General features: G+C 37.6%; 1 protein-coding gene across 18 annotated transcripts in view; it reads right to left on the bottom strand.

Annotated features, from left to right (window-relative positions):
- Positions 1 to 18,562, bottom strand: part of LOC121269513 (neural cell adhesion molecule 1-like) — a 490,495-nt gene that overhangs the window by 70,204 nt on the left and 401,729 nt on the right. For 11 of the 18 annotated variants that reach the window (XM_041174125.1, XM_041174127.1, XM_041174126.1 and 8 more), the window contains one exon: positions 3,399 to 3,523. In XM_041174125.1, coding sequence (XP_041030059.1) covers positions 3,399 to 3,523 — 125 coding nt within the window. Of the gene's footprint in view, positions 1 to 3,398; positions 3,524 to 9,309; positions 9,313 to 16,501; positions 16,544 to 18,562 lie in introns of all 18 variants that reach the window. The other 7 variants (XM_041174119.1, XM_041174120.1, XM_041174123.1 and 4 more) reach the window with 2 other exon arrangements.

Below are 18,562 nucleotides of genomic sequence, written 5' to 3'. Positions count from 1 at the left end.
GAGCATATTGAAGATTATTTGGAATTAAAATGTGAAAAACAGGTCATTTGGCTCAAACCTTTGCTGGTGTTTATCCTCCACAATAGTAGTTCCTGTGCACTTTCCATTACCCTGCTTCAATCTGATTAATTTAAGCCAGTTTCTTCTAAAGCATATATTCATTCCCCTCTTCACCAATATTGCTACTCTCCTCTCCCTTATCTATCCCACCCCTTCGAATGTTATTATAACCTGAATTGTTTATTTTCCACTCCCAACCCATTTCTGTTAATACTGTTCAATCTATATTTTTCCCAGGCACAAAGGCTTCAAATTCTACTAAAGTATTATGTATACTCCGAGCACGGCAGTAGGCGTATTTTATATTTTTTTGGTTTGTACCTTTTCCTTAACTTGTCAAATATAGTACCTTGTTCCTTTGTGTTTTTTTTCCTGCTAATAACTCATCTATTTAATTTTCTTCCTCTACCATATTTATTCCTGCTGTAGGTTAACCTCACTGAGACAATGGGATAAAAGGCATGCATGCATCAGAGTTTATTCAGGTTTTATTGGGGTATATCAGAGAATAAATGCTATGGACAATGTACAACTGGAAAAGGACCTCAAACTAAATTGCGAGAATAGGCCAGGAGGACACAGGTTCAAATGGGCAAATTGCAAATTTAGGATAAATGTTAAAAAGTTCTTCATGTAATGAATGCTTGAACACATGTTGTATAGCATTAGAAAACAATTTGAACAGGTATCTTGGATCTTGGTTATTGAGGTGATCCCATGATAATCAAGCAAAATTTGAAACAGAGAACACACATCTACTGAAGGCTGAGGAATGGTGGTCAAATGTCATATATCCCATTGGGCTGGGAGTAATGTTAAATAATTTAATACCTGCAGGAATTTGTACTTAAGATCAAGTAAAATTAAAAATGTTGTTTACAAGTCTGTAAGTTGTAAGCTTTCAAAAAATACTTTCACAGCGTTGTTAGTGTCAGTCTTGACTTCGGGGCGGCACTCCAGGGAGATGGTGGCATAATGGTAATATCACTGGACTGGTAATCCAGACATCCAGGCATTGGCTCAGATCCCATTACAGCAACTGGTGAAAATTCTATTAATTAATAAATCTGGAATTAAAAGCTAGACACAGTAATGATCACCATGAAACCGTTGTGGATTTCATAAAAGCCCGTCTGGTTCACTAATGACCTTTAAGGAAGGAAATCTGAGACACCTTACCTGGTCTGGCCTAGATGTGACTCCAGATCGACAGCAATGCGGTAACTCTCAAATGGCCTAACAAGCCACTCACTTGTACCAAACCTCTACAGAAAAGTCAAAAAGGAATTAAACCAGAGGAACCACGTGGTATTATCCTAGGCACCAGAAACAACAAAGGAACACCCAATCCTGTCAACCTTGCAAAGACCTCCTTACTAACATCCAGCAGCTTGTGTCAAAATTGGGAGGGCTGCCCCATAGGCTAGTCAAGAAACAGCCTGACATAATCATGCCTTACAGACGACGTCCCAGATATCACCATCACTGGTTATTTCCTGTCCCACTGGCAGGACAGACCCACTAGAGGCGCAGCATAGTGGTATATAGTCAGCAGGGAGTTGCCCTGGGAGTCCTCAACATCGAGTCCAGGGCCCATGAAGTCTCTTGGCACCAGGTCAAACATGAGCAAGGAAACCTTCTGATTACCACCTACCATCTCCCCAGCAACCGTTCCTGACCTCCTTCCCTGCTGACATGGACAAAAGAGCTAAACTGGAGAGCTGAAGTGAGAGTTACTGCCCTTGACATCAAGGCATCATTTAACCGAGCATGTACTGAAGCAGTCCACGTCTATGTGCAGCAAGATCTGGGCAACATCCAGGCTTGGGCTGAGAAGTGGCAGGAATATTTGTGCCAATTAAATGCCAATCAATGACTGTCTCCAACAAGAGAGAACCTAACCATCTCCCCTTGACATTCCCATTGGTGCACAAAACCCCAACCCCTGCACTATTAACATCCTGGAGATTACCATTGACCAGAGGCACAAGTCAGGAGTGTGATGGAATACTCTCCATCTACCTGGGTGAATGCAGCTCCTCCAACACTCAAGCAGTTTTACATCATCCAGGACAAAGCAGACATCCACCACCTTCAACTCCCTCCATCAACACAGTGGCAGCAGTGTACACAAGACGCACAGCAGCAACTCAACACTCCTTCCACAGCACCTTGCAAGCTCACGACCTCTACCATGTAGAAGGCCAGGGGGCAGCAGAGGCATAAGAACACCACTAACTGCAAGTTGCCCTCCAAACCACACACCATCCTGAATTGGAACTATGTTGCTATTTCTTCACTGTCAAAATCCTGGGACTCCCTTCCTAATGGCACTCTGGGTGTAATTACACCACTTGGACTGCAGTGGTTCGAGGTGGCGGCTCACCACCACATTCTCAAGGGCAATTAGGGATGGGCAACAAATGCTGGCCTTGCCAGCAATGCCCACATCCTGTGAATGAATATAAAAAAAATGTCTTCAGTCTGGAGGCAATGCAATCAGTAAACATGCAGAAACTTGAACATATACCTTCACAGAATAATGGTGCGAATTTCAGTGGAAAATGCCGATTTTAATGGAACTGAGTGGTAAGCTCACCTTGCCTGCACTTGTAAAATGGACACAGTGAATCATCCCTTTACAGAGTTCACCTGGTATTCACTATCACTGATTTCTATGGTAATATAAATTGGATGGCTTCTATAATAGATGAGTGATATGCAATACCACAGCCACCAGGTAACACGTTGAAAATTTATGCCAATATCGCTACCTGTTTATTTTCTCATCTGTGAGATGGTTGTAATTGTACACGCAGGGTGAAAGAATGCTTTGACATTATGAAACATGTTGGACCCAATCCAACAAAAATTAATGAAAGCACCCTTCAATTCAAATTGTAACAAAGCTTTTCTTACTACATAAAAGCAAAAAACTGCAGATGCTGGAAATCCAAAACAAAAATAAATACACCTGGAAAAACTCAGCAGGTCTGACAGCATCTGCGGAGAGGAACACAGTTAACATTTCGAGTCCATATGACTCTTCAACAGAACAGTTGTGTTGAAGAGTCATACGGACTCGAAACGTTAGCTGTGTTCCTCTCCGCAGATGCTGTCAGACTTGCTGAGTTTTTCCAGGTATTTTTATTCTTCTCTTACTACATGTTTCCACTGGCTTCCAGTAACTTTTGCTGAGGTGTTTGACAGATAAATCTGATGTATATTGTGCTTTAGGCGGAAAGTTCCTACTGCTACTGCAAGAAAACCATAATAAGTTAACACATTTTCCTGTAATATGTTGGTATGACATTATATATGTATATCTCTGTACTTACAGCTTTGTATCTGACCAGGTAATGTCGGATAGGGGAACCACCGTCATCCTGCTTGATCCAGTTTACTTTGAAGACGTTTCCATTTCCGAGCACCTTTCCTTCAAGTTTTGGTGGACTTGGTTCTCCTGTAGGTTAATGTTGGTAACACCACATTTCTTATCCAATAATCCAAATATTCTTATCTAATAACATCACTGCATTTACTCAGAAGACATCATTAGCTTTATGTTGATTAATTTTTTTAGATAATATCTTGCAAAAAAATTGATTTCAATAACTCACTGAGAACAGAACTGCATTTAAAATGATTTGTAATGATAGTGTTTGCTACACTGCAGTAATTGGCTTAGTTAGTTATTAGGTGTAAGGAAAGTAAGGGCACTTCGGGCAATGCCATGTTTGGAGTTTTAATTTAATTTAAAAAATTCAAAATTGCCAAGATAATTTTAAATTTTCGAGTTCCCACTCATTAACTTTGAAAAGTACTTGACACTGAATTACGCAAATTCTCAGCTGGCAGTAAAATATCCAAGCAGATTCCGTACACGAAACTGACCCACTGCCGCCCACACGGCCCGGCTCTAATACCCATCTGGTCCAGTGTTATGCACGAAGGATTGAAGGCGAACTGTTCAAGTGGTAACTAACAGCTGTTGAAACACTGAAAAGGGCACACTCTGGTATGATTGAAATTTTTTTTAAAAAATCTAGCAATTAGGTAACAGTAGTTCATAGACTTGCTGCAGCAAACTAGCACTGCTAGACTATCTGTAGAGATTATTCTGACCATTGGTCACTGAATTTTATGCTACTATTTTTGATAAATTCAAGAAAATAATGCTGATTATATTTTCGTTTCATAAAATATTACAGCTTTCAGATGCATTATTGAGGATTTGAAGAATAAAATGAATGAGCCAAGAGAACACCGCCTGTCCAGAAATATAACTTTTCATATAATTTAATGAGAAATGTACAATTTGATATGTCTGAGTAAAATTGATTTTAAGTGTTATATTTTAGAGGGGGAACAATTAAATTTTAAAGCAACTTTCTTCAATTGTTTGAAATCCGATTGAAATATAGGAAAACAAAATTTAAACTCTGGGCATTAGTGCTTGAGATACTGAAATTTCCACTTGACTGCAATGGGAGTTTAAAAAATCATATTTTCTTTCTTTTATTTCATTTCAAAATACCCCAAAATTTCTAAAGTTTTGTGCCAAATATATCACTATTGCAAGACATTGATCAAAAGCAGCAGCTAATCCCTAGGAAACCCAATAGAATGGCAAAACATCAATAACTTATCAGATACTGCTGGTGAAAGTGTGAGGAAACTGAAAGCTACATTTTTATTTATAAATTACCTTTCAGTGTTCCAGATTGCATGATGCATTATATCAAAATGATAAATTATCAAATAACATAAAGTAATAATGCAATTCTGCTCAACCAGATCAGTTATGTGGAGTGGTGGCTCTTGTAAGGAGACCAGTTATCAAGATCCTTGCAACAAAATTAAAATCAATCTATAAACGAGACCTTCAAAGTTTCATGCACGAAATAGATTATAGTTTCATGTGTTGCTTTTATGTATAAAGCAGCTCTAAATTTCTGCCTCATATTTGGTTTTCCAAGAACACAAATCAACTGCTCTCTAGTACGCAGATGTGGCCACTTCCTTGGCATCTTTTGAACCCCGCCTGCATTGATCAATAAGGGCAAGGGGCATGGAACTGGTTGACAGATGACCCTCCTGTTCTTTGTACTCAAAGTAAAGCTCCTGCTTCTGTTAATACCTCATCACAGTTAGTTTATCAGCTGAAATATAGACACGAGAGAGATTGACATGGCCAGGAAGCCAAAGGTTGGTTCAACAACTTGCATTTATATATCTGCAGATAACAAAACAAGAGCTCTTCGCAAGAAGTATAATCAAAAATATGACACTGAGCCAAAGGAGGGGATATTATCAGGGTGGGTGTGTTTTTTTTTTTAAGGAGGATCTTAAAGGAGGACAATGAGGTGGAGGGGTTCAGGGTATGGGCCTTGAGGGCATAGCAAGGTGAAGGGAGGGGAGAATCCATAAGTTGCTAGAGTCAGTGGAACAGGGTTCTAGAGGCAGGAGGGATATGGATTCAATTCTAGTGCTGCAACAATTGCTGAGAATTATAACCTCTTTCTATACAAGTGCCAGCCATGGTTTTATTCACTGCCTCATGATATTAATAATGTATTACATAAATGTTATTTGTACAATCACTGTTTTCAATAAATGCTATTTGCGGCTGTTATATAAAGAATGTGCAGGACACAGCAACAATTGCGACCATTTAAGAGTGCATTAAATAAAAAAAATGACTATAAGACTTCACTGAGTCTCCAGTATAAGAGTCACCACTAAACATTCACTCTATTGTTAGTGTCTACCTTAAGTTAGACTATCAGGGAAATCATGCTTATAAAATATTATACTTTCATGAACAAACTCATTTGAAGCTATGAACACATATTGGTTACCTTATCAAAGAATAATTTTGTAATTGAAATAAATAGCGTTATGCTGTAACTTAACAGGTTAGTGACATTCCAAAAGGAAGAAACAGAAAAACAGTTGCTCCTTGTGAAGGCTGATTCCAAATGGTACGACAATTCTACACAATCCAATCACTTAAGTGTAGGTTTACTCCTTTTCTGGGCAAAATAAAGAAGTTAAAGAAGAAAGAAGCACCAACACAAATCATGCTCGGTCATGCAACAACTTTCCAGACATCATATTGCCAAAGATTATGTAACTACATGATTTTCTGGCTCTAAATGAAGAAAAAGACTCAGTTAGCATGCATGTGACAGTCCCATTTACACCAAGTGCCTTCTCATATTCACCAATAGCTCTTTGCTTACTGCAGAGATTTTGAACAAATAATCTTGGCTTATAAGCATTCTGCTGGTTTTACCAAATCCCACTCTCTGGCCAAAGAAATACATCTGATAGTAGTGGGGCAGGTCTAATTCGTTATTCTATAGAATGAGAAAGGGATATTTTACCCGTTGGAACATCCAATTTCTCTCAGGTAGCAGCATTTAATTTGGCACCAAGTCACATTAAAGCATCATGACACCTGTAATGAAGTTTAAAAGTCATTCTTTCCACAGGCCTGAAATATTAAATCTGCTCTCCCTCCGCAGATGCTGCCAGACCTGTTGAGTATTTCCAGCCCTTTCTGTTTTAATTCAGAGTTCCAGCATTTGTATCCTTTCCAATCCCACCTTGTGTCAAACACACTGAGTGTAAATGGTACAAAAATATTCAAAGACAATGCCTACATGAAAAAATATTGCGTAATGCTTGCTGAGTGTAAGGAAACTATTCAGTTGCAACTGATTTAATGCAAAAGGAAGTGAAAGACACACAGGTGAAAAACCCTTGGCAAAACCAGCCTGCATCCACTACAAAAATGGCATGCATGGGGGGGGTGGGGGGAGAAGAAATACAAATCTCAGCCTCTTATTATCCTTCTGGATGTCGCCCAATAGGCTTCAAGAGGGGAATAAAACTACTTGCGTACATGCAGTAATGCTTGTGAATTACAAGTGTTAGTCTTGATCTGTGCTCTAACCTGCCTAGATGCTTCCCTCTTAAAAACCGAAAAAGATTAAGAAGCAAAAACTAATGGAATACTCTAACAAGGTTAATGACAGTAAAAGAATTACATTGAGGAAACAATCAGAATGATTATTTTTTTTTAATATATTTTGCAGGGAAGCAGGGCAGAAAAAAAAATAATCTTTGCTTGTCCGATATTTGTAGAGCTTAAGGCAGGTGTTTGTGTTAGTAATATTAATAGCACACATATTTTAACCCTGTATACTTGGCACCAGCACAGAGCTTCATTTTGTTCTTTTTTTGTTAAAATTCAAACACAGGATCAATAATTTAGGATCACAGTTTGCTTGAAATGACAATAAGACTGAAATTTATTTTTTGTGCAAACACAAAGCAGTCAGCAGGGCAGAAATCTCACTAGGATCAATTAATTATTTGTATTTATTAAAGCTAACTACATTAAAAAAACCCCCATAGTTTCTCCTAACATTTAGCTTCAGAAGATGTCAACGTTTTAGAGCCAACATAACACTAAATTTAATATGACATGAAGTTCATGTTAATGATGACCTTGATTTTTGAATTTTTTCAAAAAACATCTTTGCTTAAAATAGCAGGAAGATTGAAATTCATTTTACGTCTCCTAATATGATCTTTACTATTGAATCACTTCTTCATTTTTACTCTTCATCATATTACAAAATCTATTTTCAATACTGAAATCTGCACGTGGGTGAAAAAATAACAAAAAATGAAAATCACCATTGAAGTTAATTGTTGGAAAACAACATCAGATATCTAAATCTACTTTAGCATTTCAAGGTAAAGTGGATAATAAAATAAAGTCAATAACGGCATCGTGGCTGTGTTATTGTACGTGATTTTTAGAGAATTTTTATACATTAAATATAATTCAACTGTTTAAGGGGGGGATTATTTTTAATAAGACTGGCAAAAACATGTTTGTCTTTGATTGGACACTGCAAATCAGTCCCAGAAAATTCTTGTCTGTGAGTAAATCAGTTTGTAAATTATCAGTTTGTGATATGACACTGAAAGAAATACTAATATTACAACACTATAAGCCACGCAAATATTAGATCGCGAACTAGAAGATTAACTGTGAATGAAAGTAAACACAAGCACAATGTAATAGTGTTACATTTTTCTCTCTGTTGAAGGCACTGAGTCCTCTCTGGGATACAGTTTTTCATTTGAGAGTTTTTATATCGAGTGTCAATGAAGTATTTGATAGGGCTGAGGGATGGGGAAGGCATCAAAATCAAGCCTGATTCTGTCCTTATCTGATGTTCACACACATCTAACTTCTACATACTTCTAAAAAAGCTCGCTGCATAATGGTCGAAATGTTCTCTCTAATCCAGGAATAGAAATCACATGAAAAGCTTTTACACCACCAAGGCTGAGATTAGGCAAGACATCAGAGGCCAGACCAAATCCAAGTCTCTGCAAGTGTATGTGGTTCGGCCACTGGTCAAATCCACTAAGCCTTTGGTGGACACAAATTCAATTTTGAATAGATACAAAAACATTTAAACACTTCTACTTGCCTCGTTACACTTTGTTCACACACCCCCAATCACTCCTACTATCTCTTCATTCAAGGTCTTTATATTTTTTGTTATTTACTTATAATCAATTTTATTTATTTAAAATGTTCTGTTCACTTTGTTTTTCGATTTAAAAAGTTTTCATTGCTTCTTCTCTTCCTCTGCTCTAACAATCTATTTTGGAGGTAGGCACAACTTGGGAAATAGGTGCAATTTTATTAGATAAAAGCCAGCTTGTTTTGAACCAAGCCAGTGGCAGATAATGAAAGACTAACACAGTCACATTACAGATGCAACCAGATTAATTCTTGATGCATCAAACAGGAAGAAGCTGCTGAAGCACATACATGTGTGGCAGCAGCTCAGACAAAAAAACTGGCCCATGGCGTGTTAACAGTTAAACTCTATGAATTGAATGGCAAACTAAATAAACTAATGGTTTAATTTCTTACTAAGATAAAAGCTATTGTTTAATATCCTTACAGATTAAGAGAGGTTGGGGCTTGATTGAATATTTTTACATTTTGGCTTTAATCCTTCTTCCATTCTGTTTGACACCTTGGCACTTTTTTTAAAAAACAGATTGGTTCTGCAACATCTTACTTAATGCATAATTACGTATTTTATCAGACAATTATAAAATTTCTGTAAAGCTCAACTATATTGAACCCTTTTAAGAAACTTGTTCAGTGTGTTCAATTTATTCAACCAATCAGAACAAAGATTTTACCTTCTGTTCACCAGCGTGGACGACATCATCAGCACCATGCAAGCCACATGACAAAGTCACATGATACGCACGTACATGATTGGTTGAAAGGAAAGTGGAGGAGAGCACATGAAAAATACAAAATTAAAGCTGATGTAAACATGGGTAGGAATAGAGTTACAGACTGAATAAACCAAAATCAAACCAAAAAACATTAAAATACAAATGGGACGTTGGGATTTTTAAATAAAACTCTCTGGAAGCAACACAGATCAGCAGTATTTCCTCTGGCTGTAATTGTAAATGAGAATGTTTAGTTGTTAACAATTTTTTAAAAATTGCAAAGCATTTTGTTATAGAAATGCAATTAGTGTCAGGCAAAGCTTGATCATTCTCCTTAGTAAAACTGATCAAAATGGAATACCAGTTTTTTCCAGGAAGGACCTGTCTGTGCTCTCCCCACACAATCGTAATTCAGAGGAAACTCTGCAGGTTTACAAACAGTAACACTTCTTTTCACAAGCAAAAGTAGACTTTGATCACATGTTGTGAATTTCATCATCCGCAAAGCTCACAACAATGTCTGAATTTAATATTTTTCAGCACCAGCAATTTCCATTTGATTCAGGAAAATTACAAATGGAAAATGTATGTTAAGACATCGATTTTATTCCATTATATAATGTGATGCTAGGGCAATGATTCAGCAATTTTGTGGTATGAATGCGAAATGATGTGAAAAAGGTTTTAAAAAACTTGTAATGAGAGTTTTGCTGCTGTCTGGAACATCTGATCTACCGACAATGTTCATTATAGGGCACATAATAATCGACAGGTAGAAGCCCTTGCTATTTTCGAGTCCTGCAGATATATACCTGCAGAAGTATTTTGAGGGAATAATGGATGATTTTCTGAAATTGAGTGGAATCATTGAACATATATATTTGGTTAAGACAGGTTAAGAGGAGACAAAAAAAATTATATTGACTCCAGCGCTGCTTTCAAGAGCTTCGCTTTTTAAGAACCTAAACAACTGATCAATGGTTTTCTGAATGTTCTTTTAGTTTGTAATAAGTGGCATCCAAGCAGATTTTGCTGCAGTAAAATAAAGGTGCATAAATATTCTGCTATGCTGAAATAAAAATGCTATTAGTGCTACATTAAAATAAAGATTGCATTGATATTCTTCTATCTTGAAATAAAATGATATTAGTGCTGTATTAAAATAAAAGTTGTGTTGATATCTTCTATCTTGAAATAAAAATGGTATTAATGCTGCATTATAAAAGTTGGATTAATATTTTCTTCACTGAAAGAAAGGTGGTGTTAATATTGCTGCTCTGAAATAGAAAGTAGATTAATGTTTGTTGCATTAAATTTCAAGTCATATCCGCACTGTGAAAAAAAGTCATGTTTTGTAGTAAATTAAGTTTCCTTTATTTTCCAAAGCCTTTGAAAATGCTTTACAAAAGCTAAGCATCTTATAAGTGTTTTTCCATTCAATTATCTTTGGAGTTAATTCCATCTTCCATACTTAAGTCCGTTCCAGTTAATAAGCAAAATGAATCCTTAATAGTTATTTAGAATGATGACTTTTTCCTTGATTGCAAAAAGGACTTTTAAAAAAAAAACAATTTTTTGAGTATTGAATCTTATGTGCAGTAAGGTTAACGGCTGTAATACAGTTTCTTATGCTATAATAGTGTTTATAGGCTTCCTGTAAGTGATGAATGACTGTTCATTCTGGTGTCACAGGTAGCAAATCTGCATGGCTTTTCTCGCTCCCCTCCTTAAGGCACGACTGCTTATTAAAAGTGCATTTTAACAGGTACCTGGGGCCTACACACCCAATTCAAAGGAGAGAATGATACCACAATTAATCCAAGGTAGTTCTTTACATCTTAAATCATACACATAAGAAATAGGAGGAGTACACTATTCGGCCCCTCAAGCCGACCCTGCTATTCTATAAATATCATGGCTGGCCTGCTCTGCCATTCAATAAGATCATGGCTGATCTGCCCCAGGCCTCAACTCCTCTTTCATGCCAGCTCCTCATAGCCCTCAACTCCCTGATATTTCAAAAATTTATCTATCTCCTCTAAATACTTGCAGTGATCTAGCCTCCAAAACTCTCTGGGGTAGAGAATTCCAGACATTCACTACCCTCAGAGAAGAAATTCTTTCACATCTCAGTTTTGAATGAGTGTCCCCTTATTCTGTAACTATGTCCCCTAGTTCAAGATTCCCCTCCTAGTGGAAACATCTTCTTAATATCAACCCTGTCAAGCCCCCTCAGACTCTTGTACGTTTCAATAACAGCAACCCTCATTCTTCTAAACTCTAATGAATAAAGGCCTAACCTATTTAGCCGTTCTTCATAAGTCAACCCCTTCATCTCAGGAATCAGCCTAGCGAATCTCTTTTGGAACTGCCTCCAATGCCAGTATATCCTTTCTTAAATACGGGGACCAAAACTGTACACAGTACTCCAGGTGCAGCCTCACCAACACCCCATACAGTTGTAACAAGACTTCCCTATTTTTAAACTCCAACCTCTATCAATACAGGCCAAAATCCATTTGCCTTCTTAATTACTAGCTGCACCTGCATGTTAACTTTTTGTGTTTCAAGCACAACAACACCCAGATCCCTCTGCGCTGCACTCTTGCAGAGTTTCTCTCCATCTAAATAATAGTCTGCCTTTTGATTCTTCCTACCAATATGCATGACATCACACTCTCCTACATTAAACTCTTATCTGCCAAGTTTTTTGCCCACTCAATCAAATTATCTACATCTCCTTGCAGATTCCTTGTGTCTTCATCACAACATGCCCGCCCAGTTATTTTTGTATCACCACCAAATTTGGATACATTACACTCTGCCCTCTCCTTCAAGTCATTAATGTAGATGGCAAGTAATTGTGACCCTAGGACTGATCATTATGGCACTCCACTAGGTATGTCTTTCCAACCTGAAAAAAGACCCATTAATCCTGACACTGTCTTCCGTGAAATAAAGTCATGTTTTGTAGTAAATTAAATTCCCTTTGTTTTCCGAAGTCTTTGAAAATGCTTTACAAAAGTTAAGCCTCTCATAAGTGTTTTTTTCCATTCAATTACCTTTGGAGTTAATTCCATCTTCCATATTTAAGTCAGTTAACCAATCCTCAATCCATTACCCCCAATGCCGTGAGCACCTATCTTGTGCAATACATTTTAATGTGGCACCTTATCGAATGCCTTCTGGAAATCCAAATACACAATATCTACCATTTCCCTTTATTAACTCTGCTTGTTATATCCTCAAAGAACTCTAGCAAATTTGTCATTTCCCTTTCACAAAACCATGTTGATTGTTTGTGTTAAGCTTTTCTAAATGTCCTATTTCTTTCTTAAGATTGGACTCCAGCATTTTCCCAATGACAGATGTTAGGCTGGCTGGTCCATAGCTTCCTGTTTTTTGTCTCCCTCCTTTCTTGAATGGGCACATCACATTAGCAGTTTTCTAATCCGCTGGGACCCTCCCGAAATCCAGTGAGTTCTGGAATATTTTGACCAATGCCTCCACTATCTTTGCAGTCACTCCCTTTAAGACCCTTGGATGCAGGCCATCAGTTCCTGGTGATTAGTCTGCCTTTAGTCCCACTAACTTGTCAAATACATACATACACCTACATCATCAGCAAGAATTGCTGACCAGGAGTGGGATATCTAGAAAAACATATCTCTCTAATCTAGAGGCACCCAAGGCTTCTTGTAATACTCCTACGACAACTTATGCTAAGGTCAGTTAACTCAGCATAGGCTATTGATCAAACTAGTGACCTTCCCAGTCTATATTGTTCAGCTACTCATTGAATAAACTTGCTCAGCCTTTGAAGGGGCAGATCTTGTCAAATCTGAGACGTTTTCTCAGGTGAAATTAATGTAAATTTAGAATTATTTTCTTAGTACAGCCCTTATCTCTGCTCCCTTAAGTCCAAGGAAAGTAGACTTATAACAGATGTGCCAGACAATTGGTTCTGCCATTCACTGACAGATCTGGCTGGCTAAAAGCACTATTAGGCCTGGCTCCCCCAGCATGAGATTGCTAGTCCAACATCCGGTATTGGGTGAGCAGAAATTTCCTCCAATTAAATGTTGGGAAAACTGAAGCCATTGTTTTTGGGTCCCGCTGCCAACTCCATCCGTTTCCCTGGTAAACTGCCTGTAGCTGAATCAGACTGCTTGTAATTTCTGTGTCATATTTGACCATGATGAGCTTTCAACGACATATCTGTGTTGTGAATAAGATTGTCTACTTCCACCTCTGTAACATCGTCCAAAGGCATCAGCAAAACCTAAATCTAATGCGGAGACACGGGGCTGGACTTTAAAGCCCGAGGTGGGCAGTAAGAGTTGGGGAAAATTCCTGGCTTGGCCCACCCAACTCGGGAGAAAGTTCCTGCAAAGGCAGAATTTTCACTGCCGGGGGACAGGCACTGGCTGCAGTCCGGCCAGCGGACCCAGGAAAATGATCGGGCGAAGCCACAGGGGCTGCCGGCTGCAGAGGCAGGCTGTTTAAAAGGCCTGCCTCGGTGCTGTGGGACTTCATCCCAGTTAAAATAAAAACAGAAAGGCGCTCCTGCCCTCACCCCCTCCATGTCCCATCATGCCCCCCTACCCATCCCCTATGGCCCCTATGACAAGCTATGGCACTTCCATACCCATTAACTCACTGTACACTCTATAGTGGCAGTAGGTTGTGTAAAAACAGCTTTTTAAAAATTCATTGATAACTTTCCGCTTTCTTAAAAAAAAACTGCTTTTTACTACAGCCCAATAAAAGTGCCAATCATCCAGACCCTTTAAAATATCAGTTCATAGATATTTATGTATAAGATATTTATATATAGGATATTTTATATCCTATATTTATATATAGGATTTTTTTTTCTATATAGGATATTTTAGAAGGGGGGCAAAACTACTTACAACACACATGGTTGCATCATCCCATTCAACTTTGACAGAAACCTTTTATTTTACGCTAATAACAGTTTTTTATAGCATGGCCGCCAATATTTGTGTGACATGTCAAGCGTTATGGGATCAAAAACAAGTTTTACTTGGGATATCAAACACACATTGAACAAGATCCACAAATCCTAACTGCTGCATCCAATTTAGCTTTATATTAGTAATCTCACGCGTTTTTTGCTCGCTTTGCTTCAACGACATTACACAGACACACTATGCACAAAATGAAAAAACAAAACTGTCTCTTAATAAACCAAAGCTTATGCAGTCAACACTTTTGTTAAAATTCAGTCAAGGACTAATATTCTAATGCAGGCAGATGTTGAACACAATTGTGGCAGATACCCAAGTATTTATCACTCACTATGAATTAGAAACTAATATAAAATATCAGGTCACCACAGGGCATGTAGCAGAGCGGCAGCATGCTAGGCTTCTAGTGCTAGTACTTCACTCCAACAGGATTATTGTCGACTTCTCCAAAAGAATTATAAATTGGATTATAAATTGAACCAGTATATAAACTGCCTGCCTATTTACAAAGAGAGGAAAGTTGTCCCAATCTATACAGGACACAATAATAAACATGAATATACAACGTATAAATCAGATTTTACAGCACCTTTCACACAGATGATTTAAGACACCAAAAGGCGGCAATACTATAGATACACACATGTTAGTGGGACACATATTGTATCGCTGTAGTTCTCTCTTTAGACAAGGCAGAGCTGTAAAATGTTGCTCATGCTTGTTTTTAATTTACTCTGGAAAAACTATCTGAAACCTGCTAATCACATGTCTATTTTATTACCACCAAATTAAAGAGAAAGATTTCTTCCATTACTCTGATTATGAATTGTGTTCAGGTCTAGGAGGCTGATCTGAAATAATTCATGTTCAAATTATACCACCTGAAATTACATAGTTTATAGTAGATAGCTACACATTTGAAACTAGCACAGTAGAGGTTAAGTAATGCTGATTTTAACACGCATTTTCTTTATTTCCGAAAATTCAAATTTCCTTTCGCAAATAAAGTGACGAAAGTTATTTCTTACTTTCTGAAAGGTAATATTTTCAGGCACCATAATGGAAAATATTAAAATAAAGGGCTTGCAAGCAAGCAAGTAACTACGTTATCTGTTAACATCTCTCACTGCTTACGAAGTTCATAATTCTGATGTGGAAATCTAAATCAACAAGAAAGTGTTAACAAAATGGGTCTTTATTTTCCTTAGGATCTTTTTCAGAAATTGCACTCTTTTTCTAAACAGAAGCTGGGAGTAGTTGGGAGTCTTTAAACAAAAATGGTTATAGATTGGCAGCTGACTATAAATTTTCAACTCCAAATCAGATAAAATCAACCTCTTAAAAAAGTTTATAATTTCAGCACAATTACTGTCCAAAATATTACTACTGCAAGGTGATGTGATGCATATAATGCACTGAATTTGTTGAAATAAACAATTCTAAATAATCTATTCAAAGTTCAGAAATGTTAGCTGCTGCAACTACACATTCATGTTCAGTATAAGTTTACATGCACCAAACCAAGATTACAGTAAAACCGGGCAACCGTCATTCTGCAGCCAGGCTGTGAATGCTAATTATTGACTTGTTATTTCTCCAGAAAGGAATAAGAACGGGTCTCCATGGCAACACAAAGCAGGGTTAACAAAATGTGAACACACCTCTAAAGTATTAAACTATTCTCAAATGAAACAATATTCAGTAAGTATTATTTCCAATTCAATTAAGATATGCTGGTTAGTAAACTGTGCATACCTAAACTAGAAATAGCATGGATATAGCGGACTATAATTAAAGCATGTGCAAATTAAATGCCACCCTCTTCATTAACACAGCAGTCAGCTGAAACTAAAATCATGCCAATGGAAATTTTTCACGATTAGCCTTCCAGTTCAAAATTATACGTTTCAAAGGACAAAGTTTAATAGTCTAAGCATGAAACTCATGGCATCAAATTTTAAAGCTCTTACTTTCTATTACAAAAAAACACTTTCTTAGCAGTGAAATAAATATTGCAGTGACTGATATTTATAGATTTACAACCTAACCTTTAGCAGTGTTTGGACAAATCTGCAATTAAACACACAATTGGTAATAGCTACTGAGGGGAGAATATCACAGCTGGGAAAAACAGAGCTGCATGCAGAAATACTCACTAGCTGAATCAATTGATGGAAAAGAAGATGGAGACAGAGTAGCTAGAAAAAGGAAAGGCAATGAGAAGTGAATTAATGATAATGATTTCAATTCTCAAATGATGCATGAAACCCTCACATGGGCAGTGATGTACATGACAGGAATCAAAAGCAGCAGTTATCATCCGAAATTTAAAGCATACACTTCAAGAAAATGCCAGGTAATTGGCTGAAGATTTCAAAAGTAATTGGCAAATAAAGAAGCATATAAGGTGTGACATTAAAAAAATGATATTGATGTATTGGCGTGAGCACCAAATCTAGGTCAAAAGTTAGCTGGACATATAAAGGTTGGATTTTTCAGTCCAGCACAACCCTGCTTCTTGGGATAGACTTGCAGGTGCGGTTGGGTTTGGGGGTGGGGGGGTTGACCTTATAATTGAACGTTGTATCATGGGCGCTGATTCTGGCATTTACCTTCCTGCCCTGCTGTAATTTTACCAGACTGGTGGGGGGGGGGGGGGTGGTGGTGGTGGTGGGGGGAGAGAGGCATCGAGAGGCATGACCAATTGAGGTCCTTAAGTGACCAATTAACGCAGGGGGTTGAGGGCTAGGTCTACATGAGCCAATGGCTTGGCCTAAATAGCCAAGTGGTTATGGTACTGGGTTTGTAACCCCAAGATCAAGAATTCAAATCTCACAATGGCAAACTATGAAACAATGTAACTTCATCTGAAACAGATGGAAACAGGTTTACTCAAAAGAGTATCAAGAGTTCAAATCTCACAATGGCAAACTATGAAACAATGTAACTTCATCTGAAACAGATGGAAACAGGTTTACTCAAAAGAGTATCAAGAGTTCAAATCTCACAATGGCAAACTATGAAATAATGTAACCTCATCTGAATAGGAACAGATGGAAACGTGTTTGTACTCGAAAGAGTCACATGAGCCAAGTGATGAGTTGTATCCATTTCGGTCAAGCTGTCATTATAACAGAGTTAAGATCACTTGGTTATATATAGTTGATATTAAGTAGGGATCAACAACTCTGCAATCAGCAAGTCATTTTCTTCTGGATTCATTTGTTTCAAGTTGGCGGGAGGCAGTGGTGTAATGGTAATGTCACTGGACTAGTACACCAGGTATCCGGGATCAAATCCCACCACGGCAGATGGTGAAATTTGAGTTCAATAAAATAAATCTGGAATTAGAAGTCTAATGATGACCATGAAATCATTGTCAATTGTCATAAAAACCCATCTGGTTCACTAATGTCCTTTAGGGAAGGAAATCTGCAGTCCTTCCCTGGTCTGACCTACATGTGTCGCCAGGCCCACAGTAACGTGACTGACTCTTAAAAATGTCTAGCAAGCCACTCAGTCCTCAAGGGCAATTAGGGATGGGCAATAAATGCTGGCCCAGCCAGTGATGCCCACATCCCATGAACAAAATAACTGTGCTGGAAACAGCAACTGGGGAAAAACCTCTTTGCTTATTAGGAAAAAAAGCAAAAAATATTATCTTTAACTTGGCGAGATTTAGATCAAGCAGCAAACTCCACATTCAATAAAGTGTTATTGTCACCATTTATAAAACCTTAGAATCAGCTTCAAGTCCCCTTATCTATAACAGTGCCTTGCTCAACCCTGAGCTTGCACACTATACAAACTGATTAAATATTTTATCTTTAATTATAATCAGCACTTTGAAATTTACTTCTAGGTTCTGAACTTGAACACATTTTCTGCTCCATTTCAAATAATTCAAATGAAGCATTTTTACGAGTGGATATGATGCAAGGATATATAAACACATCTACATTTTACTGCCTGAAGCTCAGCCTGTACATTTGTAAAGCATGCAAATTACCAGTGATATTAATTTTGCTTTTGTTTTCCTGATAAAACCCTGCAGCAAAGAAGAAAAATCTGTTCATTTGCTTCAAATTTAATTTGTTGTTACTGCAATTTCCTCTTCAATTAAAATACTAGATACTCAATTTACATTCACGTTTCGATTAGGCCACAATAATGTTCCACTCAGTCTCTTGCATTTCCTTGAGTTAGCTAGGTTTGCA

The sequence above is a fragment of the Carcharodon carcharias genome, chromosome 25 (genome assembly GCF_017639515.1).
Source record: "Carcharodon carcharias isolate sCarCar2 chromosome 25, sCarCar2.pri, whole genome shotgun sequence".
In the NCBI taxonomy this organism is placed as follows: Eukaryota; Metazoa; Chordata; class Chondrichthyes; order Lamniformes; family Lamnidae; genus Carcharodon; species Carcharodon carcharias.
The sequence above is the reverse complement of the archived record's forward strand: the minus strand, read 5'-3'. Positions and strand labels throughout refer to the sequence as shown.